The sequence below is a fragment of the Crassostrea angulata genome, chromosome 5 (genome assembly GCF_025612915.1).
Source record: "Crassostrea angulata isolate pt1a10 chromosome 5, ASM2561291v2, whole genome shotgun sequence".
NCBI classification, from domain to species: Eukaryota; Metazoa; Mollusca; class Bivalvia; order Ostreida; family Ostreidae; genus Magallana; species Magallana angulata.
Window position 1 is genome coordinate 38,541,480 of NC_069115.1, and position 24,652 is coordinate 38,566,131.

Sequence of the window (24,652 nt, forward strand, 5' to 3'; positions counted from 1 at the left end):
ATTCATAGCCATATAATTTAATTATGGTTGTAAGGCGCTTTCTGATTGGCTAAAAAAATATTTTTATCGTATAAAGAATGTTGCCTACGTCATAGTAAGACTAACGTCCAAAACGTATCAATACGCCTGACGTCATGTTTGAATCTTGTACAATTTTATGTCGTTTTAAAGGTCAAATGACCGTTTTTATCTGCAATGATGAGTAAAAAAAATTCAAGTATAAAAATAAATTCAATATTTATAAGTTTTACACGATATAAATTGGTTTGCAATAGTTTACACTTCGCTGTTTATAAAGCGTAAACTGCCCCAAACCATATTATATCGTATAAAACAAATAAATATTGAATTCATTCCTTAAATACACATAACCTCTTACACAAGGAAAAACTTTTTGTTAATTTCTAAAAAATTTACATATATTCAAAATGCTGTGTGAAAATTCTATGAATACATGCACTATAATAACAAAACAAAATTCTTGAATGTCAAAGTCTTTAAATTGAACAATAATTGTGCTGTTCAAGTTTTTGATTTAAAAATATTCAAACAAGTTTTTTTGCTTTATTAACGGTAATTATCACATCTAGTTAAGTTTAAATCCAGAGAACGTTGTAGAGGGAACATGAGAACTGTAGTAACCGGTACCAATGTACCGTCTGACCCACACTCTGTCACCGGTCTGTAGATGTAAGATAACCAGGTTGGTTCCGGTCAGGTGAATGTCAACGCTACTCCCACTGTCGTACCAAGTCATGGCCCTGACCTTTCTGGATCCATTCAGGACTATGTCTAAATAGATGGATTTTCGATGGGCAGTCTGAACAGAGACATAGAACACATATGTCCCCGCTGAGGGCGCTGTAAAGATACCAGTACTGGGTTTGTAGCCTGTTCCTTCACTGTAGATTACTGTGGGGAACACTAGGGTGCTTCCTGTCCAACTATAGTTACTTGATGATATACCCGCTGTAAACGCATGGTGGTTATTCTTATCTACAATAAACAAATTGCCTTATATTCTGTTATGTCAACAATATTCGTTTAATACCGATTTTCTTTGATTTCGTTGTTAAGTTGATTCACAAAATTAAATGTTCATTAAAATGCAATATTCTAATAACACATTTTATTGATTTGTAAATCAAATACGCATTAAGTATGTATCATTGAGGGTGTAAATTTCCATTAATTCAACGTAAATTGCTGCCCATGAATATTAATAAAATCACATTAGCTTTGCTGTCTTTAAGCACGCATGCATGCATCGTAATATCCTTTAGTTTGCAGAATGAGTTCACGTTCAAATTCATTTTTTTATTATATACCCACTGCTGAAAAGATTATAGAGAATGTTTTTCTAGTGTTTTTTAAATTTTTGATATTTTACGGAGAATTGTTATTAAAATTATATTCATAACCACCTATTTTATTAATGTATCTCGCCTTTCAGGTGAGATACATTACCTTTAATTACCTTTATTACCTTGGACGCCTCCATGTTGTGACATAATATATATCAAAATAAACAATAAAATCAAGTGTGATTTTATAAATAGTTTATAAATAGTTTTGTTTCCAAAATCATCACCTAACAGCGAAGCCCGGTGGGTTAGAGGTTTTACTACGAATCCGTAAGTCATGAGTTTGAATCCTGCAAACGATTTAAAAAATTTTACCTTTCCAAAAAAATCTCAAAACGTTATTTTTGGTTAAATATTGTGAATTTTGAGAATTCTAAAGTCTTTTTATTATTATGCACATTAATATCGACATATGTCCCATACAAACTTTAAAAGAGGTATGATTGAAACATACCACCTTAAGAAATAAACTTCAGGAAAACTTTTTGCCCTTAGGAAAACCAAATATCCTATCGGCTATTTGTAATTTCCTACCTGAATGAAAGACTCCCCAATGGAATTTAAATTTAATAGGATTTGAACAAAACTTCGATAGGATTTTGAAATCCGATAGGAAATCTTAATTTCCTATAGGAAAACTATCTGTCTGAATCAAATTTCTGCACGAATTATTTTTCTCCTATATATAGGAAATATAATTGCTTTTGGGTTTTTATTGGATTTTCAATATCTATATTTATTTCTTCAACGGGAATTTTTAGTTTCCGATGGGAAATAAATTTATAAAGGTAAATATCTTACATGTATAGTAAATCACTCTGAAAACGAAAGTTGTAATATGCTCTCTACACAATGGTCTTTTATTTGGTATATATGGCTTTTTACGAAAATGCATCTTAAGCGGGTGCAAAAAATGCCACTTACGCATTGGCATAATTATCCGGCATAGTGTTTATACATTACAAAATCAATTCGTAGTATTATCACAGACAAAAACACAGAAAAATAATGTAAATAAAGAAATAACAAGATTTGTTTAAAAGTAAATACAGTAAAACACGGTTATAGCGAACACGCTTATAATTAATTGACGCTTAGGGCGAAGTGGTTTTCATTCCCTGAGACTTTATTACTTGATGTAAATTTGACGGATATAACGAATTACGTTTATAACGAAGTCGCCCGTCCCTGGCACTTCGTTATAAGCGTGTTTTACTGTATATCTCACCATCGATTGATTTTGACAACTTTGTTTGAGCTGTTTCCAAAGACGCTAAAGCGGATGAGAAGTTGTGTTGCGTATGTTCCGACAGTGTGAACTGTACATCAAACCTGGCAACTGTTCTGTTGATGTTTTCTAGAAACATAATAATTATACATTGTAATCTAATACATGATTTTGTTTTGAAACATTAAAACATTCAAGTATAGATTTATTTACTATAGCAAGTTTGTCTTTTATGTGATGTAAAATAATGACCTATGATAATTTGTGAAACCAGAGGTTCCTACAACACTACATGTACATGCATTGTAAAAAGCACGAAGGAAAATCAGTTGTGTTGTTTTTTATTTTAAGCCCGCTGATTCAATGACGACGCATTGATTTCGCTTCGCAGGAGGAACGAAACGAAAACAACCTTTGATTTTTTTTAAATCAAGGCATTGACATTGGAATTGAAAATCTTTGGTGTTTTAATTATTATATAAGTATCAACATTAAAATAAATAAAATAAAAACAATTGAAACAAAGAAAGAATTTTCAATTAACTTTGGCGGTCACCTTAAATATCCATGAGATAAATTTTTAAAACATAGATGCATGTAAATACCTGTTATTTCTGTAAATACCTGTTATTTCTGTAAATACCTGTTATTTCTGTTTGGGAGTCCTGTAGATTCTGTACAAATGATTTAAGCTTACCAAACTCCTTTGTTAAAGAATTTTTAACTTTCAAACTTTCAATTGATGTGTTCGAATGGCGTTCAAGTTCAGAGTATTTCTTGTCTCTCGATTCATTTTCAATTTCCGTGCGTTCCTTGAAATCCAACAAGGTGACCGAGAGGTATCGCACTTCTATTTTGATATCATCGAGAACAGCGTTTGTTTTGTTAAACACTTCCTGTCTTTTGTCGTCTGATTCTTTTTGAATGACGTTCAGCTGTCCGTGCAGAGCACTAACGTTGTCACTAACGTTCTGAAATTTCGTTTCCAGCTCCATGCTCTTGGCCTGACTGATTAGGCTACTTTTCTTTAGCTGGCCATTTTCCTGCTGAAGAGAATTAACCTGAATATTTAATGCATCAACCGTCCGCTGTAGTTCTGATATTTTTGTTTCACTTGCCGCAAAACTTTCTTTCAAAATGCTGATGTCATTCACCAGAGCATGGACATTCTTGACCAAAGCGAGGCGGATAACGGTCTCTTGGTTAATCATCTGTCGTAGGAAGCTTGTTTCGTAACAATCCGGTGTTTTATTTTCCTGTAATGTTGTTGCCTTGTTGTTGTTGTCAGTAAGACGCGAAGAATCTGCCTTCGTCCAAATAAAACCAACACATATCGCTAAAATAATGACCAATTTCATTGTTCGGCTTTGTTATTTAGGTGCTGTCCTTTCTGACATATATTATTTTTCAAATAATATCTGCAATATGGATCAAAGAGGGTCCTTCACTACAAGCGAGTTTTACAAATAAAGATTATTCCCCAAAAGTAGACACGACAGTGCTGCAAACAGGCGAGAAGATTCAGACGTTTATAAGACGATGCCTCGTGCCGGCTTTTAGCTTTGGGATGCTTAAGTTCATCTTTAAAACCAAACTGTTTAATAAAAATAGTACAAAAACTCGAATGAACTGCCAAAGTACTTGGCGCTAAAACAATAACGTAAATGCTTTTTGTTAGAACAACTATTGCAAAAATATATTCCATGACTGCAATTAACATTTTTGTTTTAATATGTGGATGCTTCTTATCAATAGAAGTATAAAAAATACACTTTGCTTGTTTTGACTGATGTTTAAGATCATCTGTTAATTCTCATACGTCTTTCAGGCGATTGTCGTCTGACGCAAACAATGTTAATGGTGCTTTTGTAATGGAATGTATGACGTAAAACGTCTACATTTTTGTTTCAGTTTAGGATACTTATTGTAGACGTGTCCGGGTTTTTGTCAGCGTTTGTTGATTTGTGTTTGTCTTAAAGGAAGCATTGCTAATGCACCTTTTCTACTTTTTAGCTCACCTGAGCTGAAAGCTATGAGCTATTCTGATCACATTTTGTCCGTCGTCCGTCTGTCCGCCTGTCTGTCTGTCCGTCTGTAAACTTTTTACATTTTGAACTTCTTCTCTAAAACTGCTTATCCAATTTCAACCAAATTTGGCACAAAGCATCCTTATATGAGGGCGAATATAAATTGCAAAAATTAAAGTCCGATCTGTATTCAAAGCGGAGAAAACCTTGAAACTGTAGAAAAAGGGGGTGCATTTTTAAAAATCTTCTTCTCAAGAATTACCGAGGCAAATTCAACGTAGTTTAGCATAAATTATCCTTATGGGAAGGAAAGTATAAATTGCAAAAATTAAGGGGTAATTCTGTTTCAAATCTGACTTATTACGAAAATAATAATAAAGGAAAGGCGTGTTTCAATCAGTTTAATAGCTTCGAGTTCGGCATCCGGTAAAATGGGTAGGCAAGACTTGGCCTGGGCAAAACAAAAGATTGGCACTTATTAATCTGCCAATCTCATTAAAATTTTAGGATATTTGATGGACTAGTATATTTGTATTCGCTGTAAATATTGCTGCAAAATAATGCGTATTTGGAATTGACGATTGCCGATCTGCCCCGGCTTTTATTTTGCCACGGCCCGGGTTTGCATACCCATTTTACCAAGACTCGTATTCCATACTTCTAAAACGAGGTTCTTTGTTTAAAGCAGCCATGACATTATACGAAAAAGGGTCGATCTGACTGTGATGAATTTGCTTGTTGTGCAACAGTTCGCGTATGAAGGGAAATTTCGAAACATGAAAAATATATTGGTGCCGATTTTGTGAAGTAAATTGAGGCTAAATATTTCAATGCGTTGACAGTTTTCACACATGACGTTGGTGTTAGCTTGTTCTGATTTTCGTTTCGTTTTCATTATTTATGCTTTGTAACCTGGAAACTATCGTCTGTATTTCGTGATTTTTACGTATCAAATCAAACAGAGACTTCGGTAAATCAAACAGTTACGTTAACTGTTTACCTGCGCAAATTAAGCAAAATCTGATGTAGGGGTACTGAAATACAATTCATTCTATCGGTAATTCGGCATTATCTTTTGCGTAATGGTAGATTAATGCAATAGGTTTTGTTGAGATGCTCGGCATTTTCTCGAGTTTATTCAGTTTAAATAGAGTTTGATATCGCTGACGGAAATATGTAGGTATATACTTGTATATATATGATTCATTTTGAAAAAATAAATTGTATTCTTTATTTGTTATACATGTAGTCCATGTTTCTTGTGTTTAATTGTTTACAATTTCTATTTACTAACCATATCTGAGTGTTAAGCTTCGAATTATAAGCAAGATACACAGATTTGCTCACAATTCTATGTTTGTAAACAGATCTTAAAAACTAAAGATTAAAAAAGTAAAAAAATTGTCAATATTCATTAAGAAAATTTTCAAAGTCTGTTCTTCCAGAAACCAACTTTAACAACTTATTGTATTGTAAACTTAACCTTTTTAGCTCACCTGAGGGTGGGCCACAATGGGGGGTCGAAGTTTAACAAATGAATATATAGAGTAAATCTTTAAAAATCTTCTTCTCAGAAACTACTCGGCCAGGAAAGCTGAAACTTGTGTTGAAGCATCCTCATGTAGTGTAGATTCAAAGTTTTGAAAATCATGACCCCTGGGGGTAGGGTGGGGCCACAATTGGGGGGGGTCGAAGTTTAACATATGAATATAAAAAGTAAATTTTTAAAAATCTTCTTCTCAGAAACTAATCGGCCAGGAAAGCTGACACTTGTGTGGAAGCATCCTCAGGTAGTGTAGAATCAAATTTGTGAAAATCATGACCCCTGGGGGTAGGTTTGGGCCACAATGGGAGGTCGATGTTTTACATAGGAATAAACAGAGTAAATCTTTAAAAAATCTTCTTCTCAGAAACTAATCAGCCAGGAAAGCTGAAACTTGTGTGAAAGCATCCTCAGGTAGTGTAGATTCAAAGTTGTGAAAACAATGATCCCCAGGGGTAGGATGGGGCCACAATGGGGGGGGGTCAAAGTTTAACAAAGGAATATATAGGGTAAATCTTTAAAAATCTTCTCAGAAACTAATCAGCCAGATGATTCTTTATAATTGTTAAGACTTTGGTTCCAGGACAATTCTTTGGCCTCACGAGATTGAAAGATTGAAAAGTTGGAGTCATGGGCATACTAGCCAACTCCCCCCCCCCCCCCCCCCCCCCCCCCCCCCCCCCCCCCCCCCCCCCACGGATTAGGAATTTCATGATTTGGGGAAAAAAAATTGGTAGGTAAGATTTTTTTTTTTTGAAGTATAGGTATACTCCCCTCCCCACCCCCACCCCCCTCATTACTTCTAAGGATTAGTCTAGCACCCCCCCCCCCCCACACACACACTTTCAATTTGCTTCCGACGCCAGTGTGCACTGTTCCAGTGGGTAGAGACAGAAGTCGCGTAGATTGTTGCGACATGTAAGCTCTCCACAACATTCGTCCCGGTCAGGCACACAGGTCTCCATATAACGAGAACACTACCAAGAGAAAAGTCTATTGTGTTATTTTTTTTATAGAAAAAATATTTTTAATTTTAAACTACAATTTATTGATTAAGGTACATCACTCGTCACATTTAAACTGTCGATAATTTATTTAAAAAATAATTCAGTTTTGAAGTCTTCACAAGACAAACTTCATTACATTAATATAAAGATTTGATAATCAAAATGCTATTAAACTATAATAACCCATTTGATAATGGAAAAATGTAAGGGATAGATAGATAAAAAATAAATAAATAGATAGATAGATAGACACATAAATAGATAGATAGATAGATAGATAGATAGATAGATAGATAGATAGATAGATACTGTATACAGGGTTATTTCGCTGTGTTATTTGTGCCAATCTACACTTGTACATGGTTTCTTAAATTCGCCCAGACTCGTATAGGTATACTCCTATGCTTTGCTTTACTAGTGACTCTCCACGCTGCAACTTTAAATTCTTTAAAGACTTGGGCATCCCTTTTCTGTAGACCCTGACAGTGCCAGTCATGTAGGGTGTCTTTATCAAAGAGGGTAGAGCAGAGAGCCGGGCTCGTGAAATAGTTGTCACACACGAGGTGGTGATATCTGTACAAATATGGTTCCATCAGTTGCATCACCACCTCATACCCTACATCGTGGACACTCCTAGCTGCACCATCCTGTCTACCTATTGACAAATTATTTACAGTAAATACATTAAGGGTTTTTGATTGGACAACAAACTCTGTTAGCTGGTTCATAAACATTGTCTGATATAAAAGATTTAGCGTATGTAAAGTATACCAGTGTTCCGTAGCAATTAATACAGACAGGAAAGCAAGCTAAACGCGATTATAGCTCTAACGAATATAAAAGATCCAAGTTGATAACCAGTTTTGTTGAGAAGATGAAAAACAATAGGGGGAAAACGTAAAATTTCTTAACTTTTGAGTATTAAAAAAGGTGAAACGTTAAATTAAAACATCCATGAAAGGAATCAACGCAGAAAATTATAACCGCCGAATTTGTACAATATTCGGTATTTTCCTTATCGAGATTTCTTGGGAATTAGCCCAACATTCGCTGTATTTTCCACATTCAGTTCAGTTAATTATCATAACAATATCATTTATTACCCCCATCCTCCTCTAAATCTTAAGCATGCATACTTTCTCCAATCAGAAAATATTTCTATATTCCTAAACTAACCACTGCTGAAGTAAACTCTCATTTATTCCCATGTGCTAATCTGTTTATTGTTAAGTAATTACATTATCTCTATTATTCACCAGTATGCATGTAAATGGACGCCATTGGTCTTCAATCATCACTTTCGATTATCTAAAGAATAATTTCCTACAGCTTCAATCTTATTAAAATCAGATGTTAGATCCGCCCGCTTACTCGCTAGTAAGCAATATGAGCAATCCGGGGGTCATTTTTCAACGTTGAATATTTAGACCAATGGTGTTGAATAAAGACCCTAATCCGTTGAAAACTGACCTGCATCGTGGAATTTTGATCATGAAACCGGTTCAAAATTCAATAGCAAAGAAGCACAAGTTAACGAATCAATATTATAACTTGAGTTTATTTAAATAAAAATTACCAGTCTTTAAATATTTATTCTTTAGATTTACATGTTTCAACGGGGGGGGGGGGGGTTAAAATGAGACTTGAATCTTTTTTTTAATTTTTAATTTACACATTATCCCTTTAAATATGTAATAACTATATTATTCATAATAAACTATTTTTGCTGTTTTGTGTGATATCTATATATTTTTTTTAAAATATATGTTTTCTATACACATATATGAATATGTGTATAGTATACATGGTTACACGTTAATATACTCAATTTAGTAAAACTCATTTTTTTTAATTCGCTGGAGAAGTGTACAAATATAAATAATTCAAAAAAATTACAATACGTCATATTGTTCAATTTTGGTATTACGTTCACCCAGTAAATTGAAACTTTTATATTGTTCATTGTACATTTTCTGGGTGGGTGTAAATACGAAATTTACAGTATGTCGTATTGAGATTTTCATATTTGCACACACTCAGTTTGGTAAAACTTAGACTATCTGAATTTTGTATTCACACCAATCCAGCCAATAAAATGAGTTTACAAAGTGATGATATGCTAAAATGTACTCTTTCATGAACAATGCAGTAGTAACTATATCTTGTAAGCCGATATTTTTTTACTGTTTTATTTGTTCCGTTACGATAACTTCTGATGTAACTAAATATCATCAAATTGCAAAATTTTCTAGGCATAAACAATTCTAATTTATGGAATCTGTAGCAAGTTAGCAACCTAATTTTTGTACAGGATGACAATAAAATAATTTTGCTTTAATAGTTTTTAAATTGCTTTAATCACAAAAAATTTAACATATATTTACTAACAGTAATTGTTTCCGTCATTAAATTGGTAAATTGCATTTTTTGAATAGAAATATGTAGAAGAAGATCATACAGCAGCATTGGGGTATATGGTTGACCTTCCTACCACAGCCACCTACATCATTAAATAAGGAATAAGGAATCATTCTTTGATATTCTTTTATATAGTACAAAATCGATACGTAGTGTTATCACAGGCAAAGACACTGGATAATGTAAATATTTTAATTTAAACGTGTTTTATTGAACGGAATGTTCAAATTATTGAATGGATTGGATAACAGTCATATCCTATGTACATGTAAACCCCTTCAAGCATACAAAGTCAAGAAGAAATTATCTATGGTCATAAGAATATAGTATTACAAGTATACAGAATATCATTGATATTATGTGTATATATAAGACAGTGGATACTTGAATATTAAAAAGTTATCTGAATATATACCATATATGATTGTAAGACATATTGTTGGTAGACATGTTCACTCACACCTACATTAACAAACCTATCACCTTCATTTATACTTACAAAGATACAAACATAAGAATGAGATTTTCATGATCCAGTCCATTTGATAAGAACAGTAAATAAAAGGGAAATATATATTACGTAAATATACATGTACATGCATAATACTTATATAGGTTTAAACAGTGTAACTTAAAAGAATCAATACGCCTGGGGGCTCTAATATAAATATAACATGGAAAACAATTTTATGTATATGAAAAATCAGAACTACCATAAAGTATATAGTTCATATAAAAAGGTACACTAATGTCAATAAGTTGTTTAAAAAGTTCGTCTCTTGGTTGAGTGTATCTTGGACATCCGGGGGAAAAATCACATTTCCTTCCAGGCTTGGGGCGAATTACATTGTAAAAAAATAAATTACATGAGTAAAGTAATGCATTACCATTACCATTACTTTGTTTAAAAAAAGTAAAGCTAAATAAAATTTTTTTTTTTTTTGTAAATGTTTCAAATATAAAACACACTTTAACATATCTACAGGTTCATGTTCAGTATCAGATTCAAATTCAATGACTTAAACAAGATTCATTTTTTATTTGCTCAATATATAATCATCTTGTGGCATTATGAAAAACATATTACAAAAGTAAAAAGACATTTTTGACATTTGACATGGCATAATGTCAGATACAAAATAGAGACACAGACGTACATGCAGAACAAAAACAAATTAATAAATAACGTTGCGGTTATTAATAGCTAAATAGAGATATTTCCCCAGAATACACAAATATATATAATTTTGGACACTTAATTGTATTAATTTATAAACAGAGGGTTTTCCAAGTCATATTTCTTAATATTTTTTAATTGGATTTCTTTATGCTGAGGACACTTTAAGGCAAAAGATTGCTGTTGCACTTTATGACCATCAAAGTTTCAAAGGGTTCATCTTTTAACTGCATCCTGTTAGGTTTGAAAACCTTCCCAGCTATACTAAATAAACGTTCTACAGGAGCAGTGGAAGCTGGGACTGAAAGATTTTTTGGGCAATCTTTATCTTAGGATATACATTAAGTGCAATAATAGAAATTACATGAATCGTGTATTTTCTATGAGTGCAAACTAATGTTCTTAATATACATGTACAACAGAGAGAGAGAGAGAGAGAGAGAGAGAGAGAGAGAGAGAGAGAGAGAGAGAGAGAGAGAGAGAGAGAGAGAGAGAGAGAGAGAGAGAGACAGAGAGAGAGAGATTGTTTTCATATGGGTTATAATACTGGAAGTGATTTTGAATTTCATTATGGATGGACAGTGCATTAATTCATTTTGTTTTTAAATTAAAGGTGCATGTCTGTCCTCTATTCTATTGAGACATAGCCAAGGGAAGGTGACGGGGGTGTAGCGCTTCTTATAACAATAGATTGTTTTGATACTTAGAGTATCCTGGGGGCATAGTGTGTGTTGTTAACACATTCTTTATTGAAGTGAAAACTAATTAGAGTAATTTAAATGATTTTAAACTCTTAATAACAACACTCTTAAAAATGTTATGGAATTGTGTTGTTATATCTAGTAAATAAATATTAAGAATTTAAAAATGTACTTTAATTATTTTTTTTTAAAAATTATACTAAACTAAAACATTTTTATTTCAAGATTTATTTCTTTCTTCTTTAAAATAATTTTAATTAAATACAATTTCAGCTAATAATTTATTTATGACATATTTAAAGTAAACATGCATAAATAAGCATAGTAATGCAAAGCAATGCCATGTAATGCCAGCATTACACTAGATGTTTGAAAGTAATGAATTACATTACCATTACTTGTAATGCTAATTTTGTGGCATTACACATTACTAGCATTACTCTGAAAACATATAATGCATTGCAATGCATTACCATTACATTTAGCATTACCCCAAGCCTGTTTCCTTCAGATTCAGACCCACAGTATAGCCATCGACTTTCATCAGTTAAAAAATCCTTAAATAAGTTTATTCCGTAATTAACGTAAAATAATATTTTCTATTGCCTTAACTAAAATGTTTGTAAGCTCTAGGTATATTTTGTTTTATAAGTTTTGACTTAAAGAAAGATGAAGTTGATGAAATTTTCTTTTCTGCATGAGGATTAGTCCATAATTTACTTGTAGACGGAGCAAAGCTATTGCTATAAGTATATAGTGGTAGATTGTAAAAAAGCTTATTCGAGCTAAGAAAATATGATTGAATTCAATCTAACGTATCTTGTGGTGCTAAGCAATTTATAATCTTGTAGAATATAATTAGTTTATGTTTATCCCTTCGAGATCACTATATAAAATGATTTTAGAACAATTAACTCTGATCCCTGTCACTGTCCTGGTTGCTTCAATTTGTACATGTTTAAGGAATTCGGATTTTCCCATGATACAGCTGCTCCACACAACATCACCATATTCCAATCTACGTCTGATAAAAGACGAATTTTAACAAGTGTTTATCTATCAATTGTGTGCGTGAGTAATCTTAATATATTCAAATTTTTGCATGCCTTTCCATGTATACCATGAATATATTTAGATCAACCATCCTCCGACTGTATATTTAGATGCAAACCTACTTTTTTAAATTGATAACAATTTTGCTGTAGAGGGTATATGTTTTTAATTTTGAGAAAATATATTACGCAGTTGCCTGTGTTTCTAATTTACGGGTAAAGAATGGAATTGAAAACTCAAAGTAATATAAATAAATTGCATTTTAAAAAGGATTATGACTATGAATATGCAGAAAATTAGATGGTGCTTCAATAAAGTTAATCTGACAAGTTTATGAAAAATTATTGTGAAGTCGTAAAAAAAATAATTAAAACATGTATAGATATGTATATGCTGTGTATATATGTATAATACAGTATATATGAAAAAGGATGAAAATATGACAACCATTCATTTATATTTTTGTCAGGGAAATATTCTGACTTTTTTAAAATTTAGCATAGGTATATGACATTATATTCTTTTGTCTTTTAAAGTACCGGTCTCACTAAGAATCAGGTACCGTGGTTTAAAAATAAATGAGACATGGCCACAAAATGTACATTTAAAGTGTTTTTCATGCTTGAAAATTATTATTATAACACTAGATAATTTTAAAATCAAGTAAGTTTCTATAGAATTTCTCTAATCACTATTATTTTACAAGCTTACGAATCAGGCTCCGCCATTACGGTGTATACAAAATGTTAAAAATTTACATCGACTTGACACCTATTACTTGTTAGCTACAATCTCATATATATAATAAACAGTTACTTTGAATACTAATCCTAGGCCATGATAAAAAAAACTGGTGTGTTTATTTATATTTTATGAAATATAACGGTATAAAATACAGTTCTGAAAATCCGTTTTTGAGGTAAGAGTTATTCCCCTTTGAAAACTCTTTCGTGTTACTGATGTAAACAAATGGCAGACGGCAGGTGTTCGATCGCCTGTATATCTACTGTAGTTAAAACAGACTGCAACGTATCTTCAAGATATCGAAATGACGGTGAAGTGAGGAGGTTGAGTGACTGTAACAGGCCCATTTTCAACCATTTGCGTCAGTTTTCTATTAACAGCGCCGACATTACAAGTGAAGGGCAATTGATTGCATTTCGATGCGGACTGTTCGACACAGATCTTAGCTCATTCACCGTGTGCCCATTTCATAGAGACTCTCTAGGACTAGCATGGCAGCAGAGAGTCAAGTGTCAATATCCTTTTCACGAAGGGAAAGCTAAACCATACCGTAGTTTTTCTCTCCGAATGAGCAGACTTGTTTTCTCAAGCTTATCTACTTTGGTACCAGTTGGCTCAGGTATGTACATGTACGTATCATGTCATAATAATGAATATACTATTTCATTTTGCTTTTGCACATATTTTTGAGACAATGAAAATATAATAAAAAGCTTATATATAAGAGTTATTTACTAAGTCAGACTTTAAAAATTTATGGGGTTTTTTTTAGGGGGGGGGGGTGCCATTCTTTAACAAGATCTTCACTGTTACTGTATATTAATATTACTACCAGGTACATATATAAATTGTACAATTAAAATTCAGTGGTATTTCATGTTGCCAATTATTTACTTCCGGAGAATATGATTCAAATTTATAACAAATGTTATTGCTTATACCCCATCTCCAACTCAATTAATTGATGGATTTATGCTTATTTTTAACACCATTTTGTCATGTTAATAATATATGAAATATGTTTTAGAAATTTAAAGTATTCAGCATATTTTACGAATATTTATAAATTAAACTAGTGGACTTAAACATGCAAAGTTATATACTTAGGCATTGAATCATTATTTTTTGAAAGATATAGTCTCATAACTGCAGCGGTGCATGTGTGCATACAAATTGAGTAACGCGCGCTAGCGCGTTATGAAAACTTGTATGCACACACCGCTGCAGCTATGAGACTATATCTTTCAAAAAATAATGATTTAATGCTTATATTTAAATTTTTTTGACTTCTTGCCTTGCCTGCAAATGTGATTTATACGTCAAAATTTCTGTTTTATCCTAAGGGTAAGTTCAAATTAATGGAAGAGCCACTGTAACAGCCACAAGCGTGAACTTTGATTCTCGCTTGTGACGTTGCATTTTACAGCGTTCAACGTTTGTGACGTCATAATAATAGTCATTCTAACCTATGAGTACCCTGTGTGTGTTACGGTCTTATAGCTGCAGTGTCTTTTCACACACTTTACATGCAAAAAATATTTGGAATGTAAATATATTATATTAAAACTATGCAATTTTCAAGGCATCCCATGTAGCCACCTTAGTTCGGTGGAGGTGAATGTATCTTATCAAATCAGCTGACTGACTGCAACTATATAAAATAACAAAATTCCAGGGAATAGAAGTAGGATTTCCATAAATTTAACATAATCATTGTATGTATGTTATAATCTGTACTTAATCATTTTGAAAAATTTGTTTTTATTTTAGGCATATGTCGTAAGTGTATTGACCTTGTACACAACCTACCTGATAATCATGAGGACATAAAGGTAAAACTACATTACAATTATAAAACCAACAAAAAAGAATTATTTGTTTGATGCACTCCAACAGACCTGCAAATTAAAAATTGCATGCTGAAACCCAAATATTACTACTTTAGTTTTAAGGATTATTTTGTTCGCAAAAAATACTTGATTGTTATTATGATTATCTATGTACAAGCTAATTTTTTAAAATAACGACCTCATATTAACCCATCTTGAAAAATGTGGGGTTCCTAATAGAGTACTCTAACTAAAATTCCTTCATACTCACCTTATTGTCTAGAAATGTAAATGCTTGATGCAAATTCAGTAATAAAGTATCAAAATATTTTGATATCTTTTTATAACAATTAAATTTAATTATCACGACTCGAGTTAAAGAAAATTTATTTATAAATGCCAAAAATGTTATTGCATTGCCACTTCTAGAAAATTCTACAATTTGTACAATATACAAAATTAATATACATGTACATGTAGGACCTACTGTTATTCATATTTTTTATAACTCTTTGAATTTTTATTCTTTTCTTCTCAGAATGATAATGATAATGAGAAGAATATATCAGCTGATATCACACAGGTAACTTTTTATAAAATTCTATCATAAGAAAATTTCACATTTAGGCCAAAATAACATAATTGTTTGTTTGGAATTGCCTCCCGCTTCATTGAACTGCTTCCAGTTTATAAAATTTGATTATCAGAAAGAAAGCCTTTTTTTTTTAATATGGAGATTTTTATTTACCAATTTTTGATTACTGAAACTTTAAAAAAAAAAAGAAAAAAAATTGTTCCCTCTCTCCTGGGTCCAGAAACATCCAGTCCGCAATTCCAAGCAAACAAATTTTAAAGGATGGCCTTAAAGTACATGCATTGGAAATCCTAAAATCACAAAATGAAAGCCTTTGACACATATATAATTATATATGTCAGTGGTAATTTTAAATTTTACTTAAGATTTTATCAAGCTAATTCTTTGATGCAAACATTTTTTTAAGAAATTAATTACAGATAAATTTATTTACAGAGATGTGCTGCGTACAGTCTTCGTCCAATTAACATTGAGAATGGTGGGGATTGCATTGAACATTCAGACCAGGTACAAAATATTAAGGGAACTTGTGTTGATCAAGAACTTATTTCATATTTTTCTAATCATCCACAATAATTATATAAATATCATTTGTCTGTCTATCTGTAAACTTATCACGAATTAGATTTTTTCTTTAGTACCCTTGTGCTTAAGTATTAAAATTAGCACACAGTATACTTGAGCAATTTTCTTTAAATTGTACACAAAGGGTGCCCCCCCCCCCCCCCAATAGAGAGAGAAACAGGCAAAATAGAGAACATAGAGCTGGTGTCTTAAACATTCTTATAAAAACTATTGTATTTTTTAAGATTCAAATTTAATCATTTAAACCTGAAAAAACATATCCCTTATATAATTAGTTAGTTATAGATTTTGATGTCAATTATTGATCAAGGTCATAGCAAAGATTACCGATAGTGTAAATACTTTTTACTATCTTTTTTTAGCTCACCCAAACCAAAGGTTAAAGTGAGCTGTTGCCTGCCATCCGTCTGTAAACTTTTCAAATGTTTTACTGCTTACTACAATAACATCCCTGGCAAAATTTAATTCCAGTTTGGGGAGTTAGTTTTTGGGTTATTAAATGGATGAAACCACATGGTGTGAATTGGTGATTGTGGGTGATTAACATAAACCTGGTACAAACTTTTAAGCATCTTTATGACAAAGGAACTTGAAACTGTTTAAATAAAGGTTTAACCCTTTTCAAAGGGGAGATAATTACTAAACAGTGAAAGTAGGGTAACAATTGCACTAGAAATACCAATATTTAACAGAAACATCTTAGTTTTTAAAGTGGGGATTCTAAATTATTAAAATGGTGACCCTATAACTATAATATAACTCCCTATACATTTTTTTAAAGCTTATTTAATATCAATGGAAGAACCACTGTAACAGCCACTACCATGAAGTATGATTTTTGCTTATGAAGTTGAACTTGACTGGAGTAGTGTTCAACATTTTTGACCTCCCCATCCATGTTATTTCATTTTAAATGTTGCAGCTCATCTCACATCTTACAATCAAATTACTGGTAGATGTAGAATGATTGGTATATATATTGACAAGTTTGAACCATGTACATGTATCTGTGTAAACAAATCATGCAATTTTAATATAAAAATACATATATACTGTAACAATGGAAATTAAGATGCATCATATTTCATGATAAGTATTTAAACTGTTATGATTCTGTTCATTACTGTTCTGAAATATTTTAATGATTAATGTGGTTTGCATTGCTTTCAGCTTTCATCACAGGAGAGCCAACATCTGTCTCAAACTTCAAACTGGAGTGAGGAAAATTCTCTAGGATTAGAGACATTGAACAGTATTGTCCATACCATTTCTAATGGAAAACTCAGTCCATTGAAATACCAACTGCAAAAACCTCTTCAGGACATTACGTCACAAAGTAGAAATTACATACAGAAGAAAGCATCACAAATGGTACATAGTATCCTGGAATTGGTTGCTCCTGGACAATCAGAAGATCTGCATGAAACTCATGGTGGAGCCTGTAACAAACACCAAACACCAAGAAACTGAAAACCTTTTTGAAATACTGACTAAAATCTACAACGATTCCACATACAAGCTAGGCTGTGAAAGATCAGACTCTATCTATTATGGCTGGACTTACAACAAAAGAGGACCTCAAGAACAGAATCCCAGGACTTACAAACTATCATATTGACAAAGTTCGAGCTGTTACACCAGACCAAATATTTCAGAAGGTAAACCAACCTCCAAAGAAAAGACAAAAAATGGACCAAACTAAACTAGAGCACTGTCTCTCATTTTTCTTCAGCTCCTCTTTTCACCAACTGGTGTCTTATGGTACAAGAGATTTGGAGCTTGACTCTGGTGAAATAGTTGTAATTCCAGATGTGGTTCGCACTGCTTGCCATTCTTCTATAATTGAAACGTATGAAAAACATTGCAAAGATACTGACTTCTCACCACTGTCAAGGGCTACACTATTTCGCATCCTACATGTATGCATGCTCGGCTTCCAAACGGCGCAACCTCCATGGCTTAGACAACATTACAGCAGATGGCTTTGCTGCTTTTAAGTCTTTGTGTAACATCTTGAAGAATCTAGAGCTCAAAGGAACCATAGACAAAGATATGAAATCTACCTTGACACAACTTCTCACAGATGGTCAAAATTATCTGAAGAGAACCTTCAAGTTCCATGTCTCTCTAGATTCAGCTTGTTCTGACCATTGTATACAGTGGGCTTGCAGTGATCCTAAAGATGTCAAATTTCAGTCCGTATGCAACCATGAGCACACAGACAGCTGTCAAGAGTGTGAAAAATTATCAGTGGTCCTTGATCAGATGTGCTCTTTGAATCTAGATGATGATGAGGAAGTATAGATGTTATAGAGGCAAGAAAAAACATCCAAGCATGGAAAGCCCACATCGTAAGAACAATCAACCAAGACCGCAGCAGAGTAGATCTTCTAGACACTTTGAAAACATCTCAAATACTGCTGTGATGGACTGGGCCATGAAGTTTCTCCCTCTTTTACATCGAGAGAAGCAGTCAGACTGGTTTGGTCAAAAAGGGATCTCATGGCATGTCACTGTTGGCATCACTAAAGATAATAATGGATCTCTAAAGGTAACAATCAATATTTACATACATTTGCAAATATGTTTCCTTATATAATCCTATAGCGAATAGCGAAAACGTTCAATTCTGTATGAATTTTTTTATGACGTCACAATGATCATAGCACGCGCTTATCGCTTGGATTATTGTAAACTTAAAGTCTTGGTAATTTTGACAGATCTAGGCGATTAATTTGACTTTTTCAAATGTAAATATAAGTAATAAACAGCAATGCTTAAAAGTTCACTGGATATGAAGTTGGTTGGTATGTAATCAAATCAACCGAGAAGCCCTTTGGGATTCACAGGATTTGATAACGTGACCAACTTCATAACCCGGTGAACTTTTTAAATTAATGTTTATTTCTTATTAAAATGAAGAAAATATTGTAAAGGAATTATTACAAAAGCAATAATTTAATCAACAAGTGAGTTTTTATCTAATAAAATATCAGATATGATAAAAATCTGGCCAGATGAGCAGTAGAAAAAGTTTAACTCTAAGGAAGTAAGAGTTTATTGTACACGTATTAAAACAAATGTTCTTATTTTTTCAGCATAGTACTTGGGTGCACATTCTGGAAAGTGGCAAACAGGACTGGTTTGCTGTAGCATCAATCCTGGAACATACTCTTTCAACTGTGGCTCAGCAGTATCCCAATATGAAAGAGGCGTTCCTAAGATCTGACAATGCTGGATGTTATCACAATGGATTTCTCTGGAGTTCAATTCGTAGCATATCTGAGAGAACAGGTGAATAAGAAACTTTTCTTAATATGCTAAATATTATTGAATCATGATTTTTTTTAAGTATACTGTCTCATAACTGCAGCGGTGTGTGCATACAAATTGAGTAACGCGCGTTATGAAAATTTGTATGCAAGCATCGCTGCAGTTATGAGACTGTATACTTAAAAAAAAATTATGATTAAATGCTTATATTTACATTATTGTCTGAAAATGTGATTTATACCTTAAAATTCCTATCTTATCCTAAGGGTAAGTTCATATTAATGGAAGAGCCACATTAACAGCCGCAAGAGTGAACTTTGATTTTCGCTTGTGACGTTGCAGTTAACAGCGTTTAACGTTTTTATTGTCATAATAAAGCTCATCATTTTAACCTTTGAGTACCCTGTGTGCATTACAGTATTATAACTGCCGTAGCTTTCAACACACTATACAAGCAAAAAATATGTGAAATGTAAATATCAGCATTTACATGAAATCTGTGATGTTTTTATTCTGTAAACTGCTATGAGGTGTGTAATTTTCTTGTAACATTTGCAGGAATCGTTGTTAAAAGATTCAACTTTAGTGAGGCACAAGCAGGAAAATCATATTGTGATGCCAAAATTGCTCATCATAGGAAGAAAATGAGATTGTATGTAGCAGATGGCAATGACATCAAGTTTCCAGCTGACATGAAGATGGCCATAGATACAAGTGGAAGAGTTGCTTGATGCCAGGTAGCAGTTGTTGATGTTGATTACACCCATCAACTGTTATTTGGCCACAAATGGAGGGATGTACGTTTCATCACTGATTTTGAAATTGATTCTTCCTTGATGACCACTCACCGTGCGTTTGACATTGGTCAGGGAAATGTTATTGACGCAACATTGATGGTCTCCTTACCACAGAGTTCAACGGATCTACGAATACTCTCCAACTTCATGACACCAGAAAAGCAGGAAGGACATATACAAACTCCAAGTACTGTAAAAGAACCTGTTCAGTGCTTCCCTTGTTCCGAAGAAGGCTGTTTACAAAGTTTTTGCACCTTTGAAGAATATGAGGAACATATGTATTTTAAGAGACACACGTTTGAATTTCATCAAAATTCAAACATGTTTACATTTGACAAAGTTAAGCTGAGATGGGCAGAAAAATGTAACCTGCATGAAAGTGAAGAGCAGATCATCATGCCAACAGCCCTGTCTGACAGTGGTGGAAAAGGTTCTAGCATAAAAGGATGGGCTCTTAAGAAAGAAAAGAAACAAGTTCGGTTCAAACAGCACGTGCGCGATTATCTAAACGAGGTATTCAAGACTGGAGCGGAGGTTGGGAGGAAGGCTAATCCAGCAGAGGTTGCTTTGAACATGAGAGCACTGACAAACGATAGGGGAGAGCGCATTTTTGCAGCTCAGGACTGTTTAAAGCCAAGTCAAATAATTTCCTATTTCTCCAGGCTCACATCACAATCCAAGGATTCCTCGAAACAAGGGAGCAGAGAAATAGCAGAAGAAGAGGATGATGAATACCTGGAACACGTTATCAGGGAAATTGAAATTCAGGAAATCAAAGACACTGTGAATGCGCTGTGATCAGGAAAGAGAAACCTTTGTTCAGCTATGTACATGTAATTTACGTTAGATATTTTATTACAGATTCATAATTCCAAATGCAAATGACTGTTAACCTTAACTCTATATCTAGAATTTCGAACAAATTAGTTTTATCATGTTTATGACTACAATATATATTATATACATGTATAAGACAAATCAAGATAAATGTTATTTCAAAATTTTCCTAAGGTTGCATAATCAAGTCCTGTAATTTAGAATTCTTTCTCTGTATTAAAATTCAAATAGCCAGTATTTATTTTAAATAGTGTGTAACTCACACCAGTATTCCATTCAATTTTTTACCCTTGCAATATATATGATGACTTTAACTTCTTATTGTAAAAAGGTTACCAATATGCAGGGACACATTTTTGCCATTTTCATTGTTATGCAACAAAATCAAATTTTGTTTTTACACTTGATATATTCTTCAAATGTTTTTGAATTTATTTGTGCAATCAAATTTTATTTCTTTTTTTATAAATTGAAAAATTGCAATTACATTATATGTAGGTATGATGCAAGCAATAACTGAAGTGCATGATGTTGGAGGTTACATATCCTCCCCCGCCCCCTTGATAAAATTACAGCATAGTATTTGCCGTTTTCTAATTTATTCTTTTGGAGACAATATTATGCAAAAAACAATATGTATGTCTTTTTTTGTTAATCACATGTATTTTTTTCTCACATATGCACTTAAGAATTTACATGTTCACTTACTGTACAGTTCTGTCATTTTATGTGTTGTCATAAGTCAAGTGCTTAAAGGTTAATTTCCGAGGCTATTGTTCTAAAATTAAATGATTTTTACAAGTTCTTCATAGTCCTCATAGATTTGTCAACTTTATAGATATAAACTGATTTTTAACAAAAGATATGATAATAACAATACATGAAGTTATTGCCAATTTTTTCATATGAAGGGATTTCAACAATCCATTGATTCTCATGTTTATGGTGGTAGTTTTATTAGGAAAAAATGGGCAATTTTCTTTTTAGAAACCTATTTATGTGAGAAAAGATACTTTCTAAAATAACAAAAGAAAATTTTTATCTTGTTTTGTGAACATATATTGCCAAAAACTTATAGTGAAAAAGGTTCGCAAAGGTGAATTTTAAAATATTGTGGTTTTGTTGCCATGGATACCACCTCTAATTGGTAAAATCACACATATCTAATTCTGGAATTTTATTATTCATATGATGACTTTTATAACTATTTATAATTGGGAACAAAAGCTGATCAGAAGTTTTTAATATTTTGACATAAAAAAGACCAAATTTGTAGTTTTCGGTTTTGGCTATTTGTTGCAATATGAACCCCTTTTAATTTGCATTTCAAGAAAAATGTGCTTAATATCTATAAAAATTTGAATGATTTTTTAAAACACCATATTATACTCTTAATAAACCAACAAAAACAAAATATCACTCTTTTTTCATTTTCTTGCTGTCATGGAATTTTAAATGCTATTTTCCTTTAATGTACAGAGCTATTTGGAGTCTTGTTGCTATGGAAAATATGACGTGGCTATTTCCATAGCAACAGCTTGAATTTTGCCGAATGGTGTTTAGGTTTAGCTTATATGACTGTAGTCTCTTGTAATAAAGAAAGGTTATATCAATTGGGTAACCCCTATGATTCACTCTCTGTCTGATTCTTAGTGAGACCAGTATGTTATTACTTATGAGGTTAGCTACTGACTCGCTACGGAAATATATTGGGTTAATCAATCTCAAAGATGGCGAGGCGAAGCCGCGCCGTTTATGAGATTGATTAACCCAATATATTTCCGTAGTGAGTCAGTAACTAACCTAATAAGTGTTTTGTTTTCCCGAGGACTATCAAGAGACATATTTATTCACAAATAGCGATGATCTACGCAAAGCCATGTACAAGATGCCTAACACCTCGTCCAATTTAATTCATTTAAACTCTTCAAATTTTTCAATCTCACCTTTCAAATACTCTTTAAAAATCTTTGCTTCACATATGTTCGCTTACAATGTTTTGTTGCTATTCAATTTTAAAAGTATTCTCCCTTCCTCAGCTCTGCAGAGATTTGAGCAAATTTCGACGCTGCCATTTTGTTCTGCTCCAGACAAAATATTGTGACGTCAATGTTCTAAGGGCAACTACTCTAATTTTAAAGAATTTCAAAGGGCAACTACCACAAATACTTTAAGAACTTACAGCATGCGGGTTATGTATTAAATACTTTGAAATGTCGAAATGAGTAAGGGAAGCGCCGGCCGATGACGGCCATATTGCCTCATATTATTTCTCACCGAACAAATATAGAGATATATGAGGCAATCACGTGCTATGTCTAAACCAATGAAAGTGTGACATTTCAGTCCAAGGGAAAACAAATATATATATATATATATATATATATATATATATATATCCAATAAAACAGTATAGAGGTTAAAGATTTAAATTATTAGAAAAATATACAACGTCAGGTGCCTGTTGAATAGAGCTCTGTTGATTTACTTGAGAAGTGACGATAACGGGCAATACATTAATTAGATATATTTATCAGATATTATGACAAGTTTAAACTTCAAATTCTGTCACACGAGGAAATGAAAACCAATTCTATGTCAAAAAGTATTCTAGCCCTATTAGCCTGTTCCATTCAGAAGCAAACGGTCATCGTCTTAGCTTTATTTACATAGTATTGTAATATGGATATCGTATTTTGAGTCTCAAAATTAAATGATAAATCGGACATATCAACCGAAAAGAAATTAGCCACGTCCGCATATATATCGGAAAGTAAAAACTTTTTAAAACTGAAACTTTCAAATATGCGCATGATTGTACATTTAAACCGTGTAGAGTAAGTTACAGTTCAGATCAAAACTCTGAAGTTGGGGTCAATTCTCAACAGGATCAATTTTCAACGTGTCGAGGTCATCAGAGTTTGAAAAAATCTTTCTCATACCGTTGAAAAATGACCCCGGGTATAAATTTCACGATTTTGGTCTCAATTTTCAACGTTGAAAAATGACCCCCGGGTTAATATATAACGTTGAAAAATGACCACCGGGTCAATTTTCAACCCGGGTCAATATTCTTCGTTACACCGGCAAGCTCGGAAAAACACCTCAGAGCTTGCCGGAAAGGCCCGAGAAGTGTTTTCCGAGCTTGCGTGAAAGACCCGTGAAGTTGCGATTGCAATATGATTTAACATCTAATAATAATTAGATTGCTTGAGCTACATTTGATTACTTTGATGTGTTCTATTTCTTTGTTACAGTTAAGAGGTTCGATATAAACATTAATTTACATTATATCTCATCAAAGTCAGGCGGAATTCCACAAGAAACAAGAAGAGTTAATTTACCAACAAGTTAAAGCTATGAAAAATATTCTTAACATGTAAAATATACTTTTTACATGGCGATAAATTCGTTAAAAATGTTGAAAATGGAATTAGAGATGTTTTTAATAAATTGTTGATTGAATACTTTGAA

At 32.7% G+C, this 24,652-nt stretch overlaps 2 protein-coding genes across 2 annotated transcripts; one reads left to right on the plus strand and one right to left on the minus strand.

Annotated features, from left to right (window-relative positions):
* Window positions 1-289: 289 nt before the first annotated feature.
* On the minus strand, window positions 290-4,143 carry LOC128184281 (paramyosin-like). The gene is made up of 3 exons (XM_052853708.1): window positions 3,236-4,143; window positions 2,593-2,721; window positions 290-996 (listed from the first exon to the last, which is right to left on the minus strand). The coding sequence occupies exons 1-3, from the start codon at window positions 3,948-3,950 to the stop codon at window positions 587-589; spliced, it is 1,254 nt and encodes a 417-aa protein (XP_052709668.1). The 5' UTR covers window positions 3,951-4,143; the 3' UTR covers window positions 290-586.
* A 9,224-nt stretch (window positions 4,144-13,367) lies between these two features.
* Window positions 13,368-22,794, plus strand: LOC128184282 (uncharacterized). Its single transcript, XM_052853709.1, has 7 exons — window positions 13,368-13,881; window positions 15,033-15,094; window positions 15,630-15,674; window positions 16,122-16,193; window positions 17,442-18,822; window positions 19,370-19,565; window positions 20,103-22,794. The coding sequence occupies exons 1-5, from the start codon at window positions 13,488-13,490 to the stop codon at window positions 17,739-17,741; spliced, it is 873 nt and encodes a 290-aa protein (XP_052709669.1). The 5' UTR covers window positions 13,368-13,487; the 3' UTR covers window positions 17,742-18,822; window positions 19,370-19,565; window positions 20,103-22,794.
* Window positions 22,795-24,652: the final 1,858 nt, after the last annotated feature.